Consider the following 20,951-nt stretch of genomic DNA (forward strand, 5'->3'; position numbering starts at 1 on the left):
CTAGCAAAAGCATGTTCAACTGTCATTTTGCATCTGCTGAGCCAATAGTTAATCTTTCCTGGCGGTATTGAGGTGGACAGTGTATGACTTCATGAACCAGAGGTGCAAAGGGTTGGCTGAGTCCCCCAGAACCATTTTCAGCATTTCAACTTCGGCAATGGTAATGTGCCAGCAGGGAAAGAATGTCCCTGCATGCAGCTCTCTGAACAGTCCTGTGTTCTTAAAGATGCGAGCATCGTGCACCTTCCTTGGCCAGCCCACATTGATATGGGTGAAGTGCCACTGGTGATCCACCAATGCTTGCATAAGCAGAGAAAAATAGCGCTTTCTGTTGATGTATTCTGTAGCAAGGTGAGCTCATGCCAAAATAGGGATAAGCATGCAGTCTATTGCCCCAACGCAGTTCGGGAACCCCACTGCTGAAAATTCATCCAGTATTTCCTACAGGTAGCTGAGAGTCACAGTCCTGCATAGCAGATGATTAATGGTCCTACAGACTTGTATGACAGCCCCTCACTGTGGATTTTCCAATTCCAAAATGATTTCTTCACTGACAGATAGCAGTCCGGCATTACAAGCTTCCAGATTGTGATCACAACTCAATTCTCCACTGAGGGGCGAGCTCAGCACACAGATCCAGTGATGTGGACTTTTGCATCCACTGCTCCTCGTCCTAAACCTGCTTTATGATGTGATCCCACCAGTCAGTGCTTGTTTCTTGGGCCCAGAGGTGGCACTTTACCATCTGCAGCTGCTCCATGAATACCACCAACAACCTTGAATTGTTTTTCATTATTCCCCTCAGTGAACTGCCCTTGAAGAAATCGTCATGTCGCCCCATTGTTGTGGTACTTCCTGCAGGTCTGCAAAGACAGGAGAATTATGCATCCTGTATTTGCAGTGTTCATGAGAATAGTGCAGAGCCCTGCGGGCTATGTCAGAGAGGGCAGACATTGAAAAGTGCTGCACAGGTTTGGGGGATTTTTTTAAAAGGCACAAAAATTTTGGAGTATTGCTGAATGGAGAGAGTTGCATCATGAGAACTTGACTTCCCCAGGGATCTCTGGAGCTAGAGGTCATTTCCTTCCCACAACATATTGGGAATGTTTCCCAAAAGGCATTGTGCCGGATGGTGGCACGCTGGGATACCTACCTGTGGTGCACCTCTCTTTACATCGACACAAGCACTCCTAGTGAGTACGTACAGCACTTATGTGAGCAGCCAAGTATGCACGTGAGTGATGTACTAATTTCAGGTTTCAGAATAGCAGCTGTGTAAGTCTGGATCTGCAAAAAGAAAAGGAGTACTTGTGGCACCTTAGAGACTAACCGATTTATTTGAGCATAAGCTTTCGTGAGCTATAGCTCACTTCATGCTTCCAGCTTTCATCCAGACCACACCACACGATCTACTGTCTACAGCCAAGCTCTACGATACAACTGCATTTGCTCCAACCCCTCAGACAGACAAACGCCTACAAGATCTCTATTAAGCGTTCTTATAGCTACAATACCCACCTGCTGAAGTGAAGAAATAGATAGACAGAGCCAGAAGAGTACCCAGAAGTTACCTACCTGGTCTTGAATTGAGAATCTTAAAATTTCTGCTGCAATATAGCTTGGCTCAAATATTTCTGCAGCATCCTTGTCTTTTTCCTGTGCCATTAGTGGACCATTGTATCAAGAAACTTATTCTAATTGGAGTTAACTTAGCACCAGGATGCCACTAATTGACCCATGTAATGTACAAAACTGGTTTTTCACAGCTCGGGGAAACAAATCATTACTTTTGTCTTGTCATTAAAACATTGACTTGACTTGCTTAATTTTAAAATTATCATTATAAAATGAAGCTGAACTAACAGGGCACATTTCAAGTTGGAATAAATTAGCCTTTAATAGGTCTCTGAGTTTAGTTTCCCTTGTCACATTGTATGGAGGATCCGGCATTTCAAAGCAAACATTGAAAGTAGCAGCTACTCATAAGTGATCTGTGTCTTAGTTTCTTGGAATTAACAGATATCCATGGAGACACTAATCTTCATTCTGGAAGCTTTAGGGGTTCTATTTGCATTTTAATTTTTTTCCTTCTATTACTGTTTTTAAGGAATTGGTGAAAACCCACAGAAGTCTAATGCAGGATATTTATGACTCCATTGTAAACAAAAATGACCAGAACCTGTATCAAATTTTTATTAACTACAAGGAAAGGTAATATTTATTCAACAACTTTTATATACTTTAGTGATAACCTATACTCAGTCCATGGAAGTGTTTCTCAATGATTAAGTACTCCATAAGCATTTATATAATTGAACTGAATATCTATGGGTAACAGCATCAGTATATATAATGGGCTTTGAATGTGGAAAGTACCAAGGAAGTGCTATTATTATTTTATAGAATGGATTGTTCAATTTTCCCCAACTGTTTTTTGTCATTGCTTTTTCATTTAAAAATAGCATCCATATTTTATATGAAATCATAAAATTTATTTTGCACAGCTTCTGGCATGAAAACTATCTTCGAATGCTTTATAGAGATAAACAATATAGGTACAGAGATAAAATAATCAGAGATGGGGAAGCAAATAAAATAAGACAGAAAGATACAGGCGAGGCATTCCAGATGGCAGAAAGAAGGACAGAAAGAAGGGTGAAACAGGCTGAGGAGAAGAGAGGAGAGTCTGAGGGGTTCCATGGAAGGTGTACATGAAATCACTTCTGAACTGGAAATTGAAGTAGCTGGGGAGCCAGTTGAGTTGTTTGAGAAGAGGTTAATGCAGTCACACTATGCTTGTGAGAAAGCAGGTATAAGCTAACAGAAAATGTCTGAAACTGGAAAGCTGGATTTTAGGGAGATGATGGGAAAGAAAGTTGCCATAGTCACATTGAAGTGATATATGAAGGTTTCAAATGAAGCCATATATGAAGATTTCAGCAGAGGAGCAGCTTATGGCAGTGGTATGTATGCTTGGGTAGATGCTGACAGACTGAGGGAAAGGGTGATTATTGGAAGGTGTGACAAAGTTCCTCCTCTACCTTGGTGGGTCTTGCGCTTATTGGCAGATTTGCTCGCCTTAGAGCTTCACGGCAGCCCTCAGTTTGGCCGTTTTTGTGAACCCACAGTCCAGGTCAACTCCTCCTATGTCTGACCAGGAGTTGGGAGGTTTGGGGGGAACCCAGGCTTGCCCTCTATTCCGGGTTCCAGCCCAGGGGCCTGTGGAATGCAGCTGTCTAGAGTGCCTCCTGGAACAGCTGTGCGACAGCTACAACTCCCTGGGCTACTTTCCCATGGCTTCCTCCCCCTCCTTTATCCTCACCATAGGACCTTCCTCCTAGTGTCTGATAATGCTTATACTCCTCAGTCCTCCAACAGTCCGCGTTCTCACTCTCAGCTTCTAGTGCCTCTTGTTCCCAGCTCCTCACATGCGCACCACAAACCGAGGTGAGCTCCTTTTTAAACCCAGGTGTCCTGATTAGCCTGCCTTAATTGATTCTAGCAGCTTCTTGATTGGCTGCAGGTGTTCTAATCAGCCTGTCTGTCTTAATTGCCTCCAGAAGGTTCCTGATTGTTCTGGAACCTTTTCTGTTACCTTACCCAGGGTAAAGAGACCTCCTGCGCTTGCTGCTCATCTATCTGCTTTCTATTCTCTCCTAAAGCCCCCTGGCCTGGGCTTTTCTTACTTTTTGACCCTGCTTCAGCCCCCCCCCCCCATCCTCCCCAACCGGGCCAGATGCTTTTTCTTCGTTTTTTTTTTTTTTGCTGCTGCTCAAGTGCTGGTCGGCTGCCAGCTAGCTGCCAACCCCCCCATGCCTGCCCTTGGACGCTGCTACTGCTCCAGTTGAAACCCCCAGAGGAGGGGGGAGGACTGCCGACCTGCTCCCCGGAGGAGGGGAGTGGAAGCCCCCAGACCCAACCGTTTTGCTGTTTGTTTATGGTCCCGTACCGAGCCAAGAAGAATCTTCTTATCTCTGCGACATTCTGGGCCTGCTGAAAGCCCTGCTGTCCAAAGCTACAAAAGCGGAAGAGAAGGCAGCAGACAGAAAAACCACCCAGGGAAGCTACGAACCATCGTGGAGGGGGCCGTAAGACTGAGTAACTTTTGAACTGTACTCTCATGTGGGGGGAGTTCGACTGTGTCGTAACTGCATTTGTAGGGAAACGGGGGTGTGGCATGGAGCTGCCCCCCCCGATCCATCAGTGCCTCCCCCAACACTACTACAACCGTCACAGCCCCCCCGCCGTCCGTCCCTGCTGGCAACTTGCCATCTGCCTCTGGATTCAGCTGCTTTCCCTGATTCCATTGTCTGGACCGGAAACGACAGCCGACCAAGCGAGACTCTTTGGACAAACATGCGTGGGTCTGGGTCCACGTGCCTCCCCCCCCCCCGACTGTTCACCCCACAGTTTGCCCCTATTACCTGACCCCAACTCCTGTTTCCTCCCCCGCCCAGTTTGACCCATTTGCCCCCCCTTCCCCCCCGCCTGCAGCCCAGCAGGGAGAAGTGGTTAATCTGTTTCCCCCTCCCCCTCCTCCTTTTGGTGTCTCCCCATCTCTCCCTGCTCACAATGGCGGGGAATGAGAGGGGTGAGGCCCCTCTAACAACCTCAGCTGCCCCTCACCCACCTACCCCCCTGCCCAACCCCCAAGCCCCCACCCCCACTGCTGCCAAAACACCTGCCACCGCCCCTGCTGGGGCATCAGCAGCAGGAGGCACCGGGGCGACTACTGCCGCTGCTACGCCCACAGCCCCCCCAGATTCTAGGAGAGCCCCCCAGTTGGCCGGAAAGGCCAGGCTGTGAAGAAGGGAAAGGGCCCCACTACAACCACCAGGCCCTCCATGGCAGGGGCTGCCCCCACCGCTGTGGCCTTGTCATCGACCATGGTGTCCCTCCCCGCTGTTCCCTCCACCAGCTCTGCGAGTGTCCTTCCCCCGGCCCCCAGGGTGTATGCCCGGGCGGTAGCAGCGCCCCCCGCCTGCCGTCTCGTCATCTCGCCCACCCACCACCTCCGCTACCATCAATAGCAGCCGTGGCCCCTTTCCCACAATGACCAGGAAGCACGGCGTTCGTTGCCTCCTGGTGCCCGCCTCGCCCCACATGGAGACATACGTGCAGGCATTGGCGAGGGTGGCAGGACCCATGGCTATTGTGGCAGCCTCCAAAATGTACGGGAAGGTCGTCTTTTTCTTAGCATCGGAGACTGCCGCCCAGGAGGCGGTGGAGAAGGGCCTGGCGGTGGGGGGAGTGTTCGTTCCCCTGGAACCGCTAGAGGACCTGGGCGTCCGCCTAGTCCTGACCCCTCCATCCCTCCATTTCTACCCAATGCCGCCCTGTTACCCGCTCTCTCCACCCTGGGGAAACCCGTCTCTGTCATCATCCCTCTCCCATTGGGCTGCAAGGACCTCACCCTCCATCACGTCCTTTTGTTCCGCCGGCAAGTGCAGCTTCTACCGCCGCCAGCGGCGCATGATGGAGAGGCGCTTGAGGGGTCCTTCCTGATCCCCTACCAGGGAGCCCGCTATCGGGTCTACTATTCCACAGGAGAGGCCCGGTGCTACCTCTGCTGATCAGTGGGGCATGTCCAAAGAGACTGCCCCTTGGCCCGGCGGGGAGGGGCACCCGAGACCGCCGAGACCCGGCAGGACATCGGCTCCGTCGTTGCCGACGCCCCTGGCCTCCCGGGACCTGAAACCACCTCTCCTCCTGCTTGATCCACCGCTGCTCCTACCTGGGCCCAAGAGACACCTCCCCTACAGCGCCCAGATGAGCGAGGGAGCCCTGCTCTTGCTGTTAACAATCCAGCAGAGCCTATGGAGGAGGGTGCAGGAAAGATATTACCGGGCATAGGAGAGGGCCTGCCCCAAGGAGACCCCCCCCCCATGCTGCCTCACCGTTACCCCCCCTCCCCGAGCCCCTGAACCATCACCTCTGCCCCCCGACATGACCCCTGCTAACCAGCCCTCAGACGATGCTATGGAGGGCTGGACCCTAGTTCAGGGAAAGCGAGGCAAGCGGAAGGCTCGAGCTCCGCTGCACCCATCCGATGCGGAGGCCCCCCGGAAGACCAGGAAGGGAGGCACTGACACTGAGCCTTCCGCTATGCCCACGAGTGAGATCCATCTGCCAGTGTCAGGAGGGGAAGACAAAATAGTACTGGAAGGTAGGATCTCCCCTCCACGGGAGACCCTACCCTCCGAGATCCCTGAGGAAGGCCCTTCTGCCCGAACCCCCCCAGAACCCCCCGCGAATCCCGAAGCGACCGTCGTAGCGGGCGCCAGAGGGGAGACCCCCAGGGTGGCAGAAGACGATCTCTCCTCCATGTATGAGGAGATCGAGGCCCTAGGTTTGGCCCCGGTCACCCAGGGAGAGGATGACCTACTGCCGGCTGGCCTCAATCTGGGCAACCTCACCCCAGTCCTCCTTTCCCCATGCTCGCTCCCCCTAACCGCCTTCCCAGACGGGCACCCTACAGAGGGTAGTCCACCACCTGATGCCGTGGCTGCCAAATTCACCACAGAGCCTGTGCCTAGCATGACTGGGAGCCCCCTCCCCACCTCCTTAACCCTCTAATCTGTTCGGGAGGCGCCACCTCTTAGCTGCTTCCCTCCTGAAGACCAGAGTCTTGCCTCTGTCCCTGCCCAATCCACCTCCTCCTGCAATGCTATTGCCGCCCCTGGGGTTATTTCTTTCCCTTTTTTTGCGGATCCCTCCCAAGGATTGCATTTTCCTGCCGCGACCTATTAGGAGCTGCAGTTTTCCCTCCGCCGTCCCCTTCTACCCCAAGGCTTGAGATGAACCTAATAACTTTAGCCTGTCAGACGGCCCGTTGGTGGTCTGCACCATTCCTGCCCGCCTCATAGAATCATAGAATATCAGGGTTGGAAGGGACCTCAGGAGGTCATCTAGTCCATCCCCCTGCTCAAAGCAGGACCAATCCCCAATTAAATCGTCCCAGCCAGGGCTTTGTCAAGCCTGACCTTAAAAACTTCTAAGGAAGGAGATTCTACCACCTCCCTAGGTAACGCATTCCAGTGTTTCACCACCCTCCTAGTGAAAAAGTTTTTCCTAATATCCAACCTAAACCTCCCCCACTACAACTTGAGACCATTACTCCTTGTCCTGTCCTCTTCTACCACTGAGAATAGTCTAGAACCATCCTCTCTGGAACCACCTCTCAGGTAGTTGAAAGCAGCTATCAAATCCCCCCTCATTCTTCTCTTCTGCAGACTAAACAATCCCAGTTCCCTCAGCCTCTCCTCATAAGTCATGTGTTCCAGACCCCTAATCATTTTTGTTGCCCTTCGCTGGACTCTCTCCAATTTATCCACATCCTTCTTGTAGTGTGGGGCCCAAAACTGGACACAGTACTCCAGATGAGGCCTCACCAATGTCGAATAGAGGGGGACGATCACGTCCCTCGATCTGCTCGCTATGCCCCTACTTATACATCCCAAAATGCCATTGGCCTTCTTGGCAACAAGGGCACACTGTTGACTCATATCCAGCTTCTTGTCCACTGTCACCCCTAGGTCCTTTTCCGCAGAACTGCTGCCTAGCCATTCGGTCCCTAGTCTGTAGCTGTGCATTGGGTTCTTCCGTCCTAAGTGCAGGACCCTGCACTTATCCTTATTGAACCTCATCAGATTTCTTTTGGCCCAATCCTCCAATTTGTCTAGGTCCCTCTGTATCCTATCCCTGCCCTCCAGCATATCTACCACTCCTCCCAGTTTAGTATCATCCGCAAATTTGCTGAGAGTGCAATCCACACCATCCTCCAGATCATTTATGAAGATATTGAACAAAACCGGCCCCAGGACTGACCCCTGGGGCACTCCACTTGATACCGGCTGCCAACTAGACCTGGAGCCATTGATCACTACCCGTTGAGTCCGACAATCTAGCCAACTTTCTACCCACCTTATAGTGCATTCATCCAGCCCATACTTCTTTAACTTGCTGACAAGAATACTGTGGGAGACCGTGTCAAAAGCTTTGCTAAAGTCAAGAAATAATACATCCACTGCTTTCCCTTCATCCACAGAACCAGTAATCTCATCATAGAAGGCGATTAGATTAGTCAGGCATGACCTTCCCTTGGTGAATCCATGCTGACTGTTCCTGATCACTTTCCTCTCATGTAAGTGCTTCAGGATTGATTCTTTGAGGACCTGCTCCATGATTTTTCCAGGGACTGAGGTGAGGCTGACTGGCCTGTAGTTCCCAGGATCCTCCTTCTTCCCTTTTTTAAAGATTGGCACTACATTAGCCTTTTTCCAGCCATCCAGGACTTCCCCTGTTCGCCACGAGTTTTTAAAGATAATGGCCAATGGCTCTGCAATCACATCCGCCAACTCCTTTAGCACTCTTGGATGCAGCGCATCCGGCCCCATGGACTTGTGGTCCTCCAGCTTTTCTAAATAGTCCCAAACCACTTCTTTCTCCACAGAGGGCTGGTCACCTCCTCCCCATGCTGTGCTGCCCAGTGCAGTAGTCTGGGAGCTGACCTTGTTCATGAAGACAGAGGCAAAAAAAGCATTGAGTACATTAACTTTTTCCACATCCTCTGTCACTAGGTTGACACCAAGAGCCCCACCAGGGGAAAACTGGGAAATCGCAACCCCACGCCCCCATGAGCTGCGAAAAGTGTTGCGGGAGTTTTTAGAAGACATCCGTGGCTCCCGCAACAGGATACAGCTAGCTCTCCAGCTGTGGGGGGACTTTGATCAACTCCTCCAGGCCACAAGGGCCCTTATAAAGGAGGTTAGAGGGAAAGGAAGGCACGATGCCACGACCTACAGGCGGGCCCGCAGCTTCCGTGATGATTTACTCACTGACGGGATGGGTCACGGATTGTTGTGCGACCCGCTGGGGCCGTGAACACCCCCGCCAAGAAGGGACCCCCACCCCCCCAGCCCTCCGCATGACGTCTCTCATTATTGCAACTTTGAACACCAGGGGATGTAGGATGGCTCTCCACAGGTTCCAGGTGCTCCCTTACCTTCGGGAAGGGGGGTACTCTGTGGTTTTCCTGCAGGAGACCCATACGGATCTGACCGCCGAGGACAGCTGGTGGCTGGAGTGGGGGGACGGGGTCTACTTTAGCTACTTCACGATTCGACAAGCTGGAGTGGCGACCCTCTTCTCCCCCAACCTACGGCCCGAGGTGCTAGGGGTCACTGAGGCCATGCTGGGCCTCTTGCTGCATCTCCGAGTCATATGGAGGGGCTCGTGGTCAACCTCGTTAACATCTATGCCCCGACAACGAGCCCGAAGCGGCCTCAATTCTATCAGCGGGTGTCCAACTTCCTTGGCACCATAGATTCTCACGAGTGCCTAGTCCTGGGAGGGGACTTGATTGAGGGGAAGAGCGAGAGACCCCAGCCCCAGCCGTTGCTGCTGTGGATACCATCATCTTTGTCACCTAGGAGGGGTCCTATCACACGTGGGTGTACGTCCCCCCACCCCCAAACCGCCAACCCCGCAGCCGTGCCCATCTTGTCAGGCACTCTCAGGAGAGGAATAATCGGTGACACTGGGCGTGGCACTAGGTAACTTGAGGGGGTGGAAGACCATGAGTGTCGAGGAAGCCCCCCCGCTCTAGGCCAGCAGGTGACTCAGGAGGGTGGAAGACCACGAATGTTGAGGAAGCCCCCCAGCTCTGGGCCCAGGCTAGCCTGAACACTTCTCCCTCCTGAAGGCTGCTGTGTTATACCTTGTGTTTGCTTTTATTTTGTTGCATAGTTTTGCTTTATCCTTTTTGGTGATTCTTTGTAAGTGTTACACAAATAAAATTATTTTCTTCTTCAAAAAAAAAAAATTACTCTCCTGTAGCCATCCGGCCCGACCCTGTCACAAAGGATACAGGCAGTGAAGGCAAATGGCAGGTCTGAGTGTAGAGGGGAGCTACGGAGCAGGAGTTGTGTCTCAGGATGCTCCTTTTCTCCAAAAGAAGCAATGTAACTTAAGGAAGCTGAGAGGAAACTACAAGTTTATTTTGTCAAGGGAGGACAGATACTGTGTCTAGCTCTATTTGTACTGCAGTATAGGTTTAAAATAATAATTAAAGGTAAAAGATGTGCAGTTAGTATCATCACTTTTGAAGTGGAAGCTAAAGCTAAACAGAAGATGATCAAGAGGGAGAAAAAGATTAAAAATAGAAGGCAAGAACGGAGGCTTGTAGATCCCCAAAGATGGAGCTTGCAGATTAAAAAGGAGTCACCTCTAAAAATTTAGAACAGTTTGAGAAGAGTGGAATGAATTGTTACTGAAGGGAACAGGAAGTTCCCGGTACAAACCTGGATTCTTTCCAATAGCTTTACAAAAAATCAGCCAGTGGGTACCATGCTGGTTTCTGACTGCTGTTAAGAATTTCTTGCTTTTACATATGTTAGCTATTATCTTGACCCAAAGCCTCATGGAATGTAAACTCAACAGATACTGTCAAATAAGTTTGCAAAACCTACTGTTGCTGTAAAAAGAGTGGATGTAATTAATCCTGGGCTAATCCTATGTAACAGAATTTATTCATTGCATCCTTTGAAATCTATCTCTTTATACTGTAAATACTAATGACTCTGGTGCTGTTAAGCAGCAGTTACATTGTCTTACAGCCTGAAACAAGTGCTTTATTGTGTCAGGGTATGCATGTCAGTGTTAAAGTGAATTGAAATGATTTTACAGCATTTTGATTATGATCTTTAGTATTTTTCAAACATGCACCTGATTATATTCTTGGGGAAGCTTTGTAATACACATTTAGGGCCAAGTTATTATGCCTTGGTATGTAGGTACCGCTCCCAGTTGAAGGGAAGATTGTGACCCATATATTTGTTTGTGAAATGTGAACAAAGGACTGTTTCTTTAAAAAAACAAAACAAAAACAAACAAAAAAACAAACCCCACACCATCCTGCTTGTTTTTTTTTCTTGCTTTGTTTTAGAATGGTTATTTATGGGCAGTACTGCAGTCAAGTGGAGACAGCCATATCCTGCTTGGACAACATCTCTAAGACAAAAGAAGATGTTAAATTGAAGCTAGAGGTACTGATATTTATTTTTTATATACAAATATATATCCACCATCCCCCCAAAAAAGAAAACTGTTCATTCTGACATGTGGTTCTGTGAGTTTCTTTTCTTTTCCTTTTTACCTGGACTAACTGATCAAATTAACTTGTCAGGTAGAGACAGAAGAGGTTGAATCCTGGTCAGAAGAAGTCTTGCTATTGACTTCAGTGGGGTCAGGATTTACCCAAGAAGTGGTTTTGTCAATAAAACACTTTTTTCTCATAGTGTTTTAGGTGAGAGTGAAGGTAGCTGAGAATAAAATATGGTTATAATTAGAATAACATTTAAAGACTATAGGCACATCTCTGCACAAGGGATTGTGTGTAAGATGCACCACCCGAGATGTTCAGACAACCTTGGAAGCACAAAAAGAACACGAGTACTTGTGGCACGTTAGAGACAGCCATAAAAATGTAAGCATACTGTGGGGCCATGCGGGTACCCATAGCAGTGCCGCTGACTTGAAGGTATACATTGTCCCCAAATGTGAAATAGTTGTGGGTGAGGACAAAGTCACAAAAGGTCAGCCACCAGGTTTGCCGTGACTTTATTGGGGATACTGTTCCTGATGGGTTGTAGTCCATCTTTGTGAGGAATGTTGGTGTAGAGGGTTTCTACATCCATAGTGGCCAGGAGGGTGTTTTCTGGAAGATCACCGATGGATTGTAGTTTCCTCAGGAAGTCAGTGGTGTCTCGAAGATAGCTGGGAGTGCTGGTAGCATAGGGCCTGAAGAGAGAGTCCACATAGCCACACAATCCTGCTGTCAGGGTACCAATGCCTGAGATGATGGGGCGTCCAGGATTCCCAGTTTATGGATCTTGGGAAGCAGATAGAATACCACTGGTCAGGGTTCTAGGCATGTGTCTGCACAGATCTGTTCCTGTGTTTTTTCAGGGGAAGCACAGTTCCTCTTTGGTCTGGAGGATAATCAGCTACAGCCCTTTATAGGACACAGCATACTGCCCATCAGCTTTGCTGGGGAAGTGAATGTGCAGGGTGGGAGTTTGATGATCCCACCTGTGATAAAGAGGATTTCTTATTTTTTGGTTTACTAGTCACCTTCAATCCACACAGTTGTCATGCCTGTTGTGCTATTTATGCCTACATCTAATAAGACAAAGAGTCTGCTGTTTACCTGCAGTGTTGCACTTGAACTACCTGCTGGGCACTAGCGAGAGTGATTCCAACTGCTATCTCTGTTTCTCTTATAGACACTCACAGCTTCAAATCAACAAAACTCTGTGTGGTTTCTTATCTCTAATTACAGTGTTTATACCACAGTCATCACTCTGCTGTCTGAACACCTGAAGAATAGGATCTGGATCTGGATCCAGATCTTGAATACCCCCAAATTCAGTGGTGTTCTGAGCCAGGGTTTTGGTTCAGCTTATCACTACGGAGATGATTTTTTCCTCATTATGGTGGTATTTATCCAGTATCCTAATATCTGGGTGATCTGGCAAACTTATATGTCTACTTAAAAAAAAATTAGGAGTATACTTTGTATTTTTTTTTATTTTTCAGGAATCACAGCTCAATCTTGTATTTTATTTTTAAAAACTAGGAATGTTCCAAGAGGGCCAATAATGGGAAATTTACTTTGCGGGATCTTCTAGTGGTTCCTATGCAGCGAGTTCTGAAATATCATCTGCTGCTGCAGGTACTTTTTTTTGAAGTTTAAAGTGATTAAGCGCAAAGCTGTGAAGGTTTATCATCAGAGGATTGTTATAATGAGGGTTCAGTACCTTTATTAAAGGACAGTGATTAACATTTTTATAGAGTTGAATTGCGAATTATCTGTGTGGAATCCAGTACAGTTCAGCCTTCTTTGTGGTGAGCATTCCACACAGCTGAAGCATATCTGAGAATAACAATCACTTCCCAGGTACTTGAGCCTTTTCATTTAATGGCTTCTTTAAAAGTTAGTGGTGGCAAACTATGAGAATAGTGGTTTTGTAATGTAGACCACTACCCCCAAAGACTAAGCTGAACGAGATGATACCATTCTTTAAGATACTTCCCTGCTATAGTAAATTCTAATAAAACCATATTTATTTTGAAATGCTTCTTGTTATAACCCACAAAGCTCTTGGCTTCCACTGTTAGTCCTATAATGAGGGTGGAGAGTCTTATAAATTTAATTTGATAGCTGTTCCAGGAGACTCATTAGTTCAGCAGCAAAGAAATATATTACTGTATTAGATTGTCAACCCTGCTGATGTTTGTAAAATGTAATTTTAAAAAGAGCTGCTATCTTTATGTGAAGCATAATTTTGACTCTGGTGCTTTGTGTAATTCAAACTTATTACTTTTCTTGAAATATATCTATATAAATGCAAGTCATCAATATTCTGATCAACAGAAAATCATGAAAAAAACCAAACCAAAACTGATGACAGAACCACTTTCTTAAAACATTTGAGACATGAACCAAGGCAATATAATCAAATTGTATATTATGAAAAAATGATATGAAAGATTATGTCACTCATAGTGTTTTAAAGTGTGAGGCATCATAAAACTACAATCAGGTATGTAACAGGGTGTCCAAATATATTAGTCTTTTCAGAAGCAAAATATCCACAAAAATTGCTAGAAAAACTGCACTTTTAAGTAGTAGCATCTATTCCCACCATTTTCCAGTATTTTAGCAAGATATTATTTTTGGTAACAACATATAGTCCTCTTCTTAAAATGCATTCAAGAAGAAATAACTGATTTCTCTCTGGATTTTCTTTTTTGCTTTTAACTAACCCATTAATTTTTCTAGATTCTAGATGGGCTATGTATCTTTTAAAATATAGCAAATAGCTTAACATTCTTGAAATATTTTCATATACTGTCAAGATATGTCATCCACATTCATGTCTATAAAATATTATATAAATGCAGCTAATCTTGTACTGGAGTAGTGACTATCTCATTGTGGTTAGTCACATATTTTAGTTAAAGATTTTGTCAGCATATATTCCTACTTCATCTTTGCAAACAAACTCTTATTTTGGGGTTTTGACTATTCATGTTGTTGCTAGTAACATGAAAATTATCTAATATTGTTTGCCTGGGCTTTCAGCACAGACTACTTCTCAGGGAATTCTGCACCAAAAAAATTAAAATTTGGTGCCACTTTTTAAAAAATAGTATGAGTATAATATTTTAAAATTCTGCAAAATTCGGCAAATTTTATTTGTCAATAAATAAATGTGGCTCCAGCATGGCAGTGGGGAGCACAGGCCACTGGCTGCACTGAGGTGAGAGATCACCCTGAAGCCCCCACCTCCCCCAGTCCAGGGCCTTGGTAGTGAAGCTGCACTCGACCCTGACACACTGCAAAGGCTGGGGCTGCCTCAGAAACACCCTGGGACCCTGCCCCTCTGTGCCAGGTGCACCAGGTGTGGGTGGACTGGTTCAGCACAGCAGGATCCAAGTGTGGAGGGGCTTAGTGTGGGGGGAACCAGGTGTGGGGTGAGAGGTTTCTGTGCAGGGCAATCTAGGTACGGGCAGCTCAGTGGGAGATCTGGATGCACAGGGACTTGCTGGGGGGTTCTGGGTGCAGGGGCAATGGGATTCTGCAGTGGATCCAGGTGAAGATGGTTGGGACTCAGCAAGGAGGCTCTGGGTGTGGGAGATGGGGCTTTATGGGGGGGTCTGGGTGTGGGAGCTCAGTGTGGGGGTCCTGGTGCTGGGGAAGTAGGGCTTGATGGGGTGAGGGTCCAGGTGCAGCTGATTAGGGATCAGTGGGGTGGGGGTCTGAGTGGGGCGGGGGCTCGTTGGAGGAGTGCAGGTGTACGGGGTAGGGCTTGTCAGGGTGAGGGTTTAATCGTCCTGCTTAATGGGGGAGCCCCCGCTGCTGCCGATGCGATGCTGCATGCCGGGCTCCTGCTTCCCCCTACGATTCCCCTATCCCCTTTTCTTCTCCACCCCTCTCCCCTCCCCCCCACATTCCCCTCCCCCTGCCCTATTCCACCCCGCTCCCTTTCCCACCGCTTCTTCCCCCACATCCCCTCTTCCCTCATTTCCCCACCTCCCCCTTTTCCAGCCCCACCACTGGCACTCACTGTTGCACAGAAAACAGAGAGGCTGCCAGCACGCAGAAGGGGAGAACGACTGGCACTAGGACCCAGGGGGCAGTGTTCAGCTGTAGACTCAGCAGAGCCCAGACATAGCTTCCTTCAGCTGGGCAGCTCTGCGCTTGCAGAGATGGGGGGACAGGGAGCAGTGGTAAGTTACCCTGTGTGCCTCCCCAGGCCTCACCTCTGTTTGTGGGGAGCAATCCCCCACCAAAACCTGTGTCCATGGTCATACTCTCCGCCCCCCAGTGTGGCTTCCCTTTGCTTGTCTGCTATTTTCTGCATGGAAGCACAGGAATTCTGCGGGAGGGCTGTTTTCTGCGGGTGTGCAGTCACACATAATCCCCCCAGAAGTAACAGACATGTACAGTAAGGATCTGACTGGTAAATTTTAATTGTTACCAGAATAGAATTAGCTTTTGTTGACTGTTCATTGTCAAATATTATTAGTATTGAGAAATAACAGTACTCACACTTAACACTTAACTATTTGTGGTAATCCCTAGTTGTGCACTATGAGATGTATCATAGAATATCAGGGTTGGAAGAGACCTCAGGAGGTCATCTAGTCCAACCCCCTGCTCAAAGCAGGACCAATCCCCAATTTTTGCCCCAGATCCCAAATGGCCCCCTCAAGGATTGAACTCACAATCCTGGGTTTAGCAGGCCAATGCTCAAACCACTGAGCTATCCCTCCCCTGCAATGTATAGGGAATCATAGAGGAAAAAAAATAAATTCTAGGGCTGTTATCTATTTAAGGCAAAATTGGTAAGTTTTTAAGAGTGACCAGTGCACAGTAGTCATTTTATTTCAGTGATAAATGTGTAAACTGATTGGCACCTGGCTGAGTGAAAAGTTGTTATAAGAAATATCCCTGCATTTTGCCAAATAGGAACTGGTGAAGCACACCACTGACCCAACTGAGAAGGAAAATCTGAAGTTGGCACTTGATGCAATGAAGGTAAGTGTGCCATGGCAGGGAGATGTTTACATCTTCACTGCCAGTTAAAATGGTTGGGGCCTTTTTCAGAACACACGGGCATGCAGAAGTGAAGTTTACAGTATATTTGCTGCTGAAGGAGGTCCTGCAATTCACAATAGATCTAGCAAATATTTGTTAACTAGCCACAAACTCTCGTATAAGGAGGCTAGATCAAGGATATTGCTACAGGCTTTTTTAGTAACTTAGCCAATAGGTTTTATATGGTATGGAGTAGAGCTGACTGGCTTCTATTTATCTGTAATATCCTAATTTTTACATTCTGTCCCGTAGTTCTCAGCCTGCTAACCATTTGGAAAAAAATTTGCCTTTCTCAGTTTTACTAGTCCTTTACAAAATGGGTAAAACTTCCATTACTGCAGATCACCTCAAATTTTGGTTAACAGTTTCCCAATAAGGTAAACACAGTTCTCTTTCCTCACAACTTGTGTCCTAGTAATGTCTTTGTTGCCTTAGGCTAGAAGGCATTAATATCTCTCCTAGTGACCGTTACTCCACATGCTACTGCAAATGACACAAGCAAGTGCTTTTTAAAATAGCAGTATCTCATTACATGTTTGGTGCTGTATCCCTCGGCAGTCTGCAATTCCCTCTGCAACTAGCAGTACTCTTAGTTTCCTTTTTTTCTGATGCTGTGCACGGAGTTCAGTTATTGTTTTCGTTATATTTTCCCACTCTATCCTTTTCCTGGTTAATATGTTAGAAAATTGTTCCATTTAGCACATATTTCCTAAAAAATGTTTGCTCCTAGATATTACAGATTATATACCACTGAGGACATACAAATGAGGATAAACACCTGATTTGAATAGAGAAAGATAAGTGGCAAATTTACCAGCACATTCAATGCACAAATATAGAAGATATACTGGTCCACGGCTTAAGATCATACCTAAACTTTTTCCAGATCCCAACACTATATGTGAAAAAGATTCATTTTCCAGAGTCAGTCAGGCCCATTATTGTGCATGGGACCTAAGAATTATGCTGGCTGTTGGCATGCTATTATATACCTTCTATTTTGCTATTCAGACATTACTGCCCTCTCACTGTATGCCTCGGTCTTGAAGTTGTAGATATTTGGACATCCTACTAAACCTATCCAGGATTACTGCATATAGGAGCAATTAGAGCCTCGACTTGGTTACATCTTTTACGCAGGCCTTGTTGTCTTCAGATCTCTGAAATCATGTGCAAATATCAAGACTGAAGGAGATATCCCATTCCCTGACTGAAAGAAGCACTCCACCAGGCTGGAGCAAACCACCTTTAACTTAAACGCTGGTTCCTGTAGGTGGAGATGACATTCCTGATTTCACTATTAATTTTTTTTTAGCCCAGCTGATACCAGTGCTTCTTTGTCCTTGGCTGATTTGGGGTAGGTCTCTCTCAGTCTCTCCTATTGGAGCTCTTCCACTTTGGATAAATAATTAAATATTTACTGGAGCACAGCCATGAACCTGAGTCTCCCATAACCTAGGTGGTTTCCTGAACCATTGGGCTGTTGGCCATTCCGGGAGTCTTTTTTTTCTTTTGTCAAAAAATTTCAAAGATCTAGATTTCCTCTACGCAGAATGTGAATATTTTTTGAATTCTCAAAATTTTAACAGGATGAGAATATCGTTTTCTGCCCAGCTTTAATAGACAGTTTTTTTAAAGCTTGCATACTTAGGTGTGTATATCAGCAACTTCTGAACACTTAAAATAACTTTTAAAAAGTCTTATTGTGCAGATTAGGCAAAATAAGGAAGATAAATACAGTTGCTTAAAATAATGTATTGGAATTTTTCTGACTGAAATATTCCCCCCTCCTTTTTTTTATGCTTTAGGACTTGGCTCAATATGTAAATGAAGTGAAGAGAGATAATGAATCCCTCCGTGAAATTAAACAGTTTCAGTTATCAATAGAGAATTTGGTATGTGATAGGCTATATTTACACCCTTGTTTATTCCAGCTTTTCACCATTGTTCTACTTTACTGATATCTACTGCTCCCTATCATCTTATATAATGCTAGAAACCTGGGTAAAATTCAGGTATGTGTATGTGGTGTTCTTTTGGCTGGCCTGGAATGATATCTGTATACAGTGACTTCCTCTCCATTTCCTTAGATCAGTGGTTCCCAAACTTGTTCTGCCGCTTGTGCAGGGAAAGCCCCTGGCGGGCCACGCTGGTTTGTTTACCTACCGCGTCCACAGGTTCATCCGATCGCGGCTCCCTGTGGTCGCAGTTCGCTGCTCCAGGCCAATGGGAGCTTCTGGAAGCAGTGGCCAGTATGTCTCTTGACCCATGCCGCTTCCAGCAACTCCCTTTCCCTGCACAAGCAGCGGAACAAGTTTGGGAACCACTGCCTTAGATGCATGCAGCTAAATCAGTTTTGTTGCACGATGCCCCAGGTCCCTTGGTGGGTGGAATAAAAGGAGTTTATTTATGCCTTATCATCCTTAGTAGGACCAAAAGGTGCCAAGTTCTTTTTGACTCTTGGAGAATCTTGCTTTGTAGTATAATGACCAACTGACACTTGAATGTCAGATATTATCTTAACTCTTCTGCTGGCATATATGTTAAATAATGAATTTATTTCCTTTTTTTGTTTTTAGAACCATTCTCTCTTAATGTATGGAAGACCACAAGGTGATGGTGAAATAAGGATAACTACATTAGACAAACGTGCAAGGCAAGACAGGTGAGAATATAGATACAGTACTTGAGTTGCTAAAGTCAGAATTGGTATTAGATAAATGCTTGTAAAATACAGCATGGCATCTGCCTGTGAAATTTGGTGTCAGCTCAGGAATTCTTCTGCATACATCCTCCTTTCATTGTACACACATAGCTCCTATTAATATTAATGTCAAGGAAGTAAATTTTCAAAGTGGTTCAAGAGAAGTTAGCCATTACATTAATATCTAAATCCCTATGCACCTCTTGCAAAAGTACTTTAAGTGGTTCATGTTTTGTTACCCAATAGTTTAATTGCTAAGTTTCAAAATCATAAGTGCTCCGTGCAATGTTTTTATATAATAGTGTATTATTTTAAAAGGATTAGTGAATTGGCATACAGACAAGTTTTTTAACCCTTTATATATTATGTTTTCATAGGCATATCTTCTTATTTGATTTAGCTGTAATTGTGTGCAAACGGCGAGGTGATAATTATGAAATGAAGGAAATAATAGATCTTCAAAAGTACAAAATCACAAATAATCCCACCACTGATAAAGAAACTAAAAAGGTAAATGTTTATAATACTACTACATACAAAATATACGCCACTATTAAATATTTGAGATCCATAGACCTTGAGTATATGAAATATTCTGTAACCACACTTCAGCGATTTGTGTATTTTTTTTTAAATGTCAAAGCCATATAGTATCAAAAACACACTGGACATTGTGGTTTAAAGTAGATGACTATTAAAGGGCTTCAACTATGTTAATTTCTGATGTAATGAAGAGATATGAATGAGCCATTATTAAACTGAACAGAGCTGCAAAATGGTATGACCTCCATTTTTCCGAACTCAGGGTTGGTGTTATACGATGAATATAAAAATATTGTCTTCTTTCTGTCTGAATATTAAATTGTTAATCAGTGAATTGCCATACCTTTCACACAGTGGTCTTATGGCTTCTACCTCATCCACATACAAGGACAAAATGGTTTGGAATTTTATTGCAAAACTAAAGATTTGAAGAAAAAGTGGCTTGAGCAGTTTGAAATGGCATTGTAAGTATATATTTTTCTGTTATGTAAACATTTCCTTAACCAATGCTTTAATATGCATTTTAAATTATAACAATAATTCTGCACACACCAGGATACTCTTTTATCTGCATTTTTGAAAACAGAACTCATAGCTGACATCTACAATGTAAGAGTATTCCTCTGAAACACTTCTAGGAAAAGATAGAGGGCACTCTAAGCTATGTGTTGCTTTCCAGCATAGCTGGTAAGATTGTTTTACTAATACAGTCTGAAACACCTAGGGAAAATATTAATTGTTTTAGCAATAAATATTTAACATAATGGTGACTGATTTTTCCATCTTTATTTCTTGGTACATTGAAATACATTTTAAGAGATATGGGGATGTTGGCTTTTTTCCTAGTGGCTTTAAACTAATTTATTATGTAGCATTTGGATCAGGTTGCTTGGTTTATTAAGTTTGATTTCCATTGCTTGACATCGTGTGTGTGTGTGTGTGTGTTTTTCTAATGTAAAAAAATAGCATGAATGTGTTAGACTTCTCAGAAAGTAATATGTCAGAATATAGCACTGCAGATTACATTATAGTTATGTGCTTTCAGCTTTATTTTTATTTCCGATTCTGTTGGAAAAACAAACATGGGTATTGATACTGAAAGTATTCTGATTAAATTTAAAACACAGGAACAAATAAATCAGGTGGAAAAGAGACAGTCACTGCGTTATTTTTTTTTTTTTTAAAAGAGGAGGGTGCAGAGGAATATTCCCATCTAAGAGTGGTGAAATTAAAGACAGGTTATCACTTATATGAATTTTTGGTTGAATGAAATGGATGTCGTTAGCTGCACTCCATTGAAACACACTTACAACCTTAATTCCTGTTAAATATATTTTTTGTTTAATATTTTCCCTTTTTTCTTTTAATGAGAGCCAAGAGTTTAAATTGGGGTAGCATAGAAGGTATGCAGGAAGAGAGCCTTACTCTGCCATATGTTCTGAGTCCCACCAAATATGGTTTCCCTTCCTGCTGACATTATCAAATCCGTAGGAGTATATCTGCTAGTGGGAGTTGTTCCTGGGTGTGATAGGTGGGGAG

General features: G+C 45.3%; 1 protein-coding gene across 9 annotated transcripts in view; it reads left to right on the plus strand.

Moving 5' to 3' along the window:
* The window catches only part of VAV3 (vav guanine nucleotide exchange factor 3), a 248,586-nt gene that overhangs the window by 113,813 nt on the left and 113,822 nt on the right, over nt 1-20,951 (plus strand). For all 9 annotated transcript variants that reach the window (XR_012160359.1, XR_012160360.1, XM_073356846.1 and 6 more), the window contains 8 exons: nt 2,108-2,211; nt 10,946-11,045; nt 12,638-12,733; nt 16,037-16,105; nt 17,974-18,060; nt 18,745-18,830; nt 19,247-19,379; nt 19,767-19,876. Coding sequence is in view for 7 of the 9 variants with exons in the window: in XM_073356846.1 (XP_073212947.1) it covers nt 2,108-2,211; nt 10,946-11,045; nt 12,638-12,733; nt 16,037-16,105; nt 17,974-18,060; nt 18,745-18,830; nt 19,247-19,379; nt 19,767-19,876 (785 nt within the window). In the remaining 2 variants the exon portion in view is untranslated. The remainder of the gene's footprint in view (nt 1-2,107; nt 2,212-10,945; nt 11,046-12,637; nt 12,734-16,036; nt 16,106-17,973; nt 18,061-18,744; nt 18,831-19,246; nt 19,380-19,766; nt 19,877-20,951) is intronic.

This window comes from Lepidochelys kempii, chromosome 8, assembly GCF_965140265.1.
Source record: "Lepidochelys kempii isolate rLepKem1 chromosome 8, rLepKem1.hap2, whole genome shotgun sequence".
Lineage (NCBI taxonomy): Eukaryota > Metazoa > Chordata > Testudines > Cheloniidae > Lepidochelys > Lepidochelys kempii.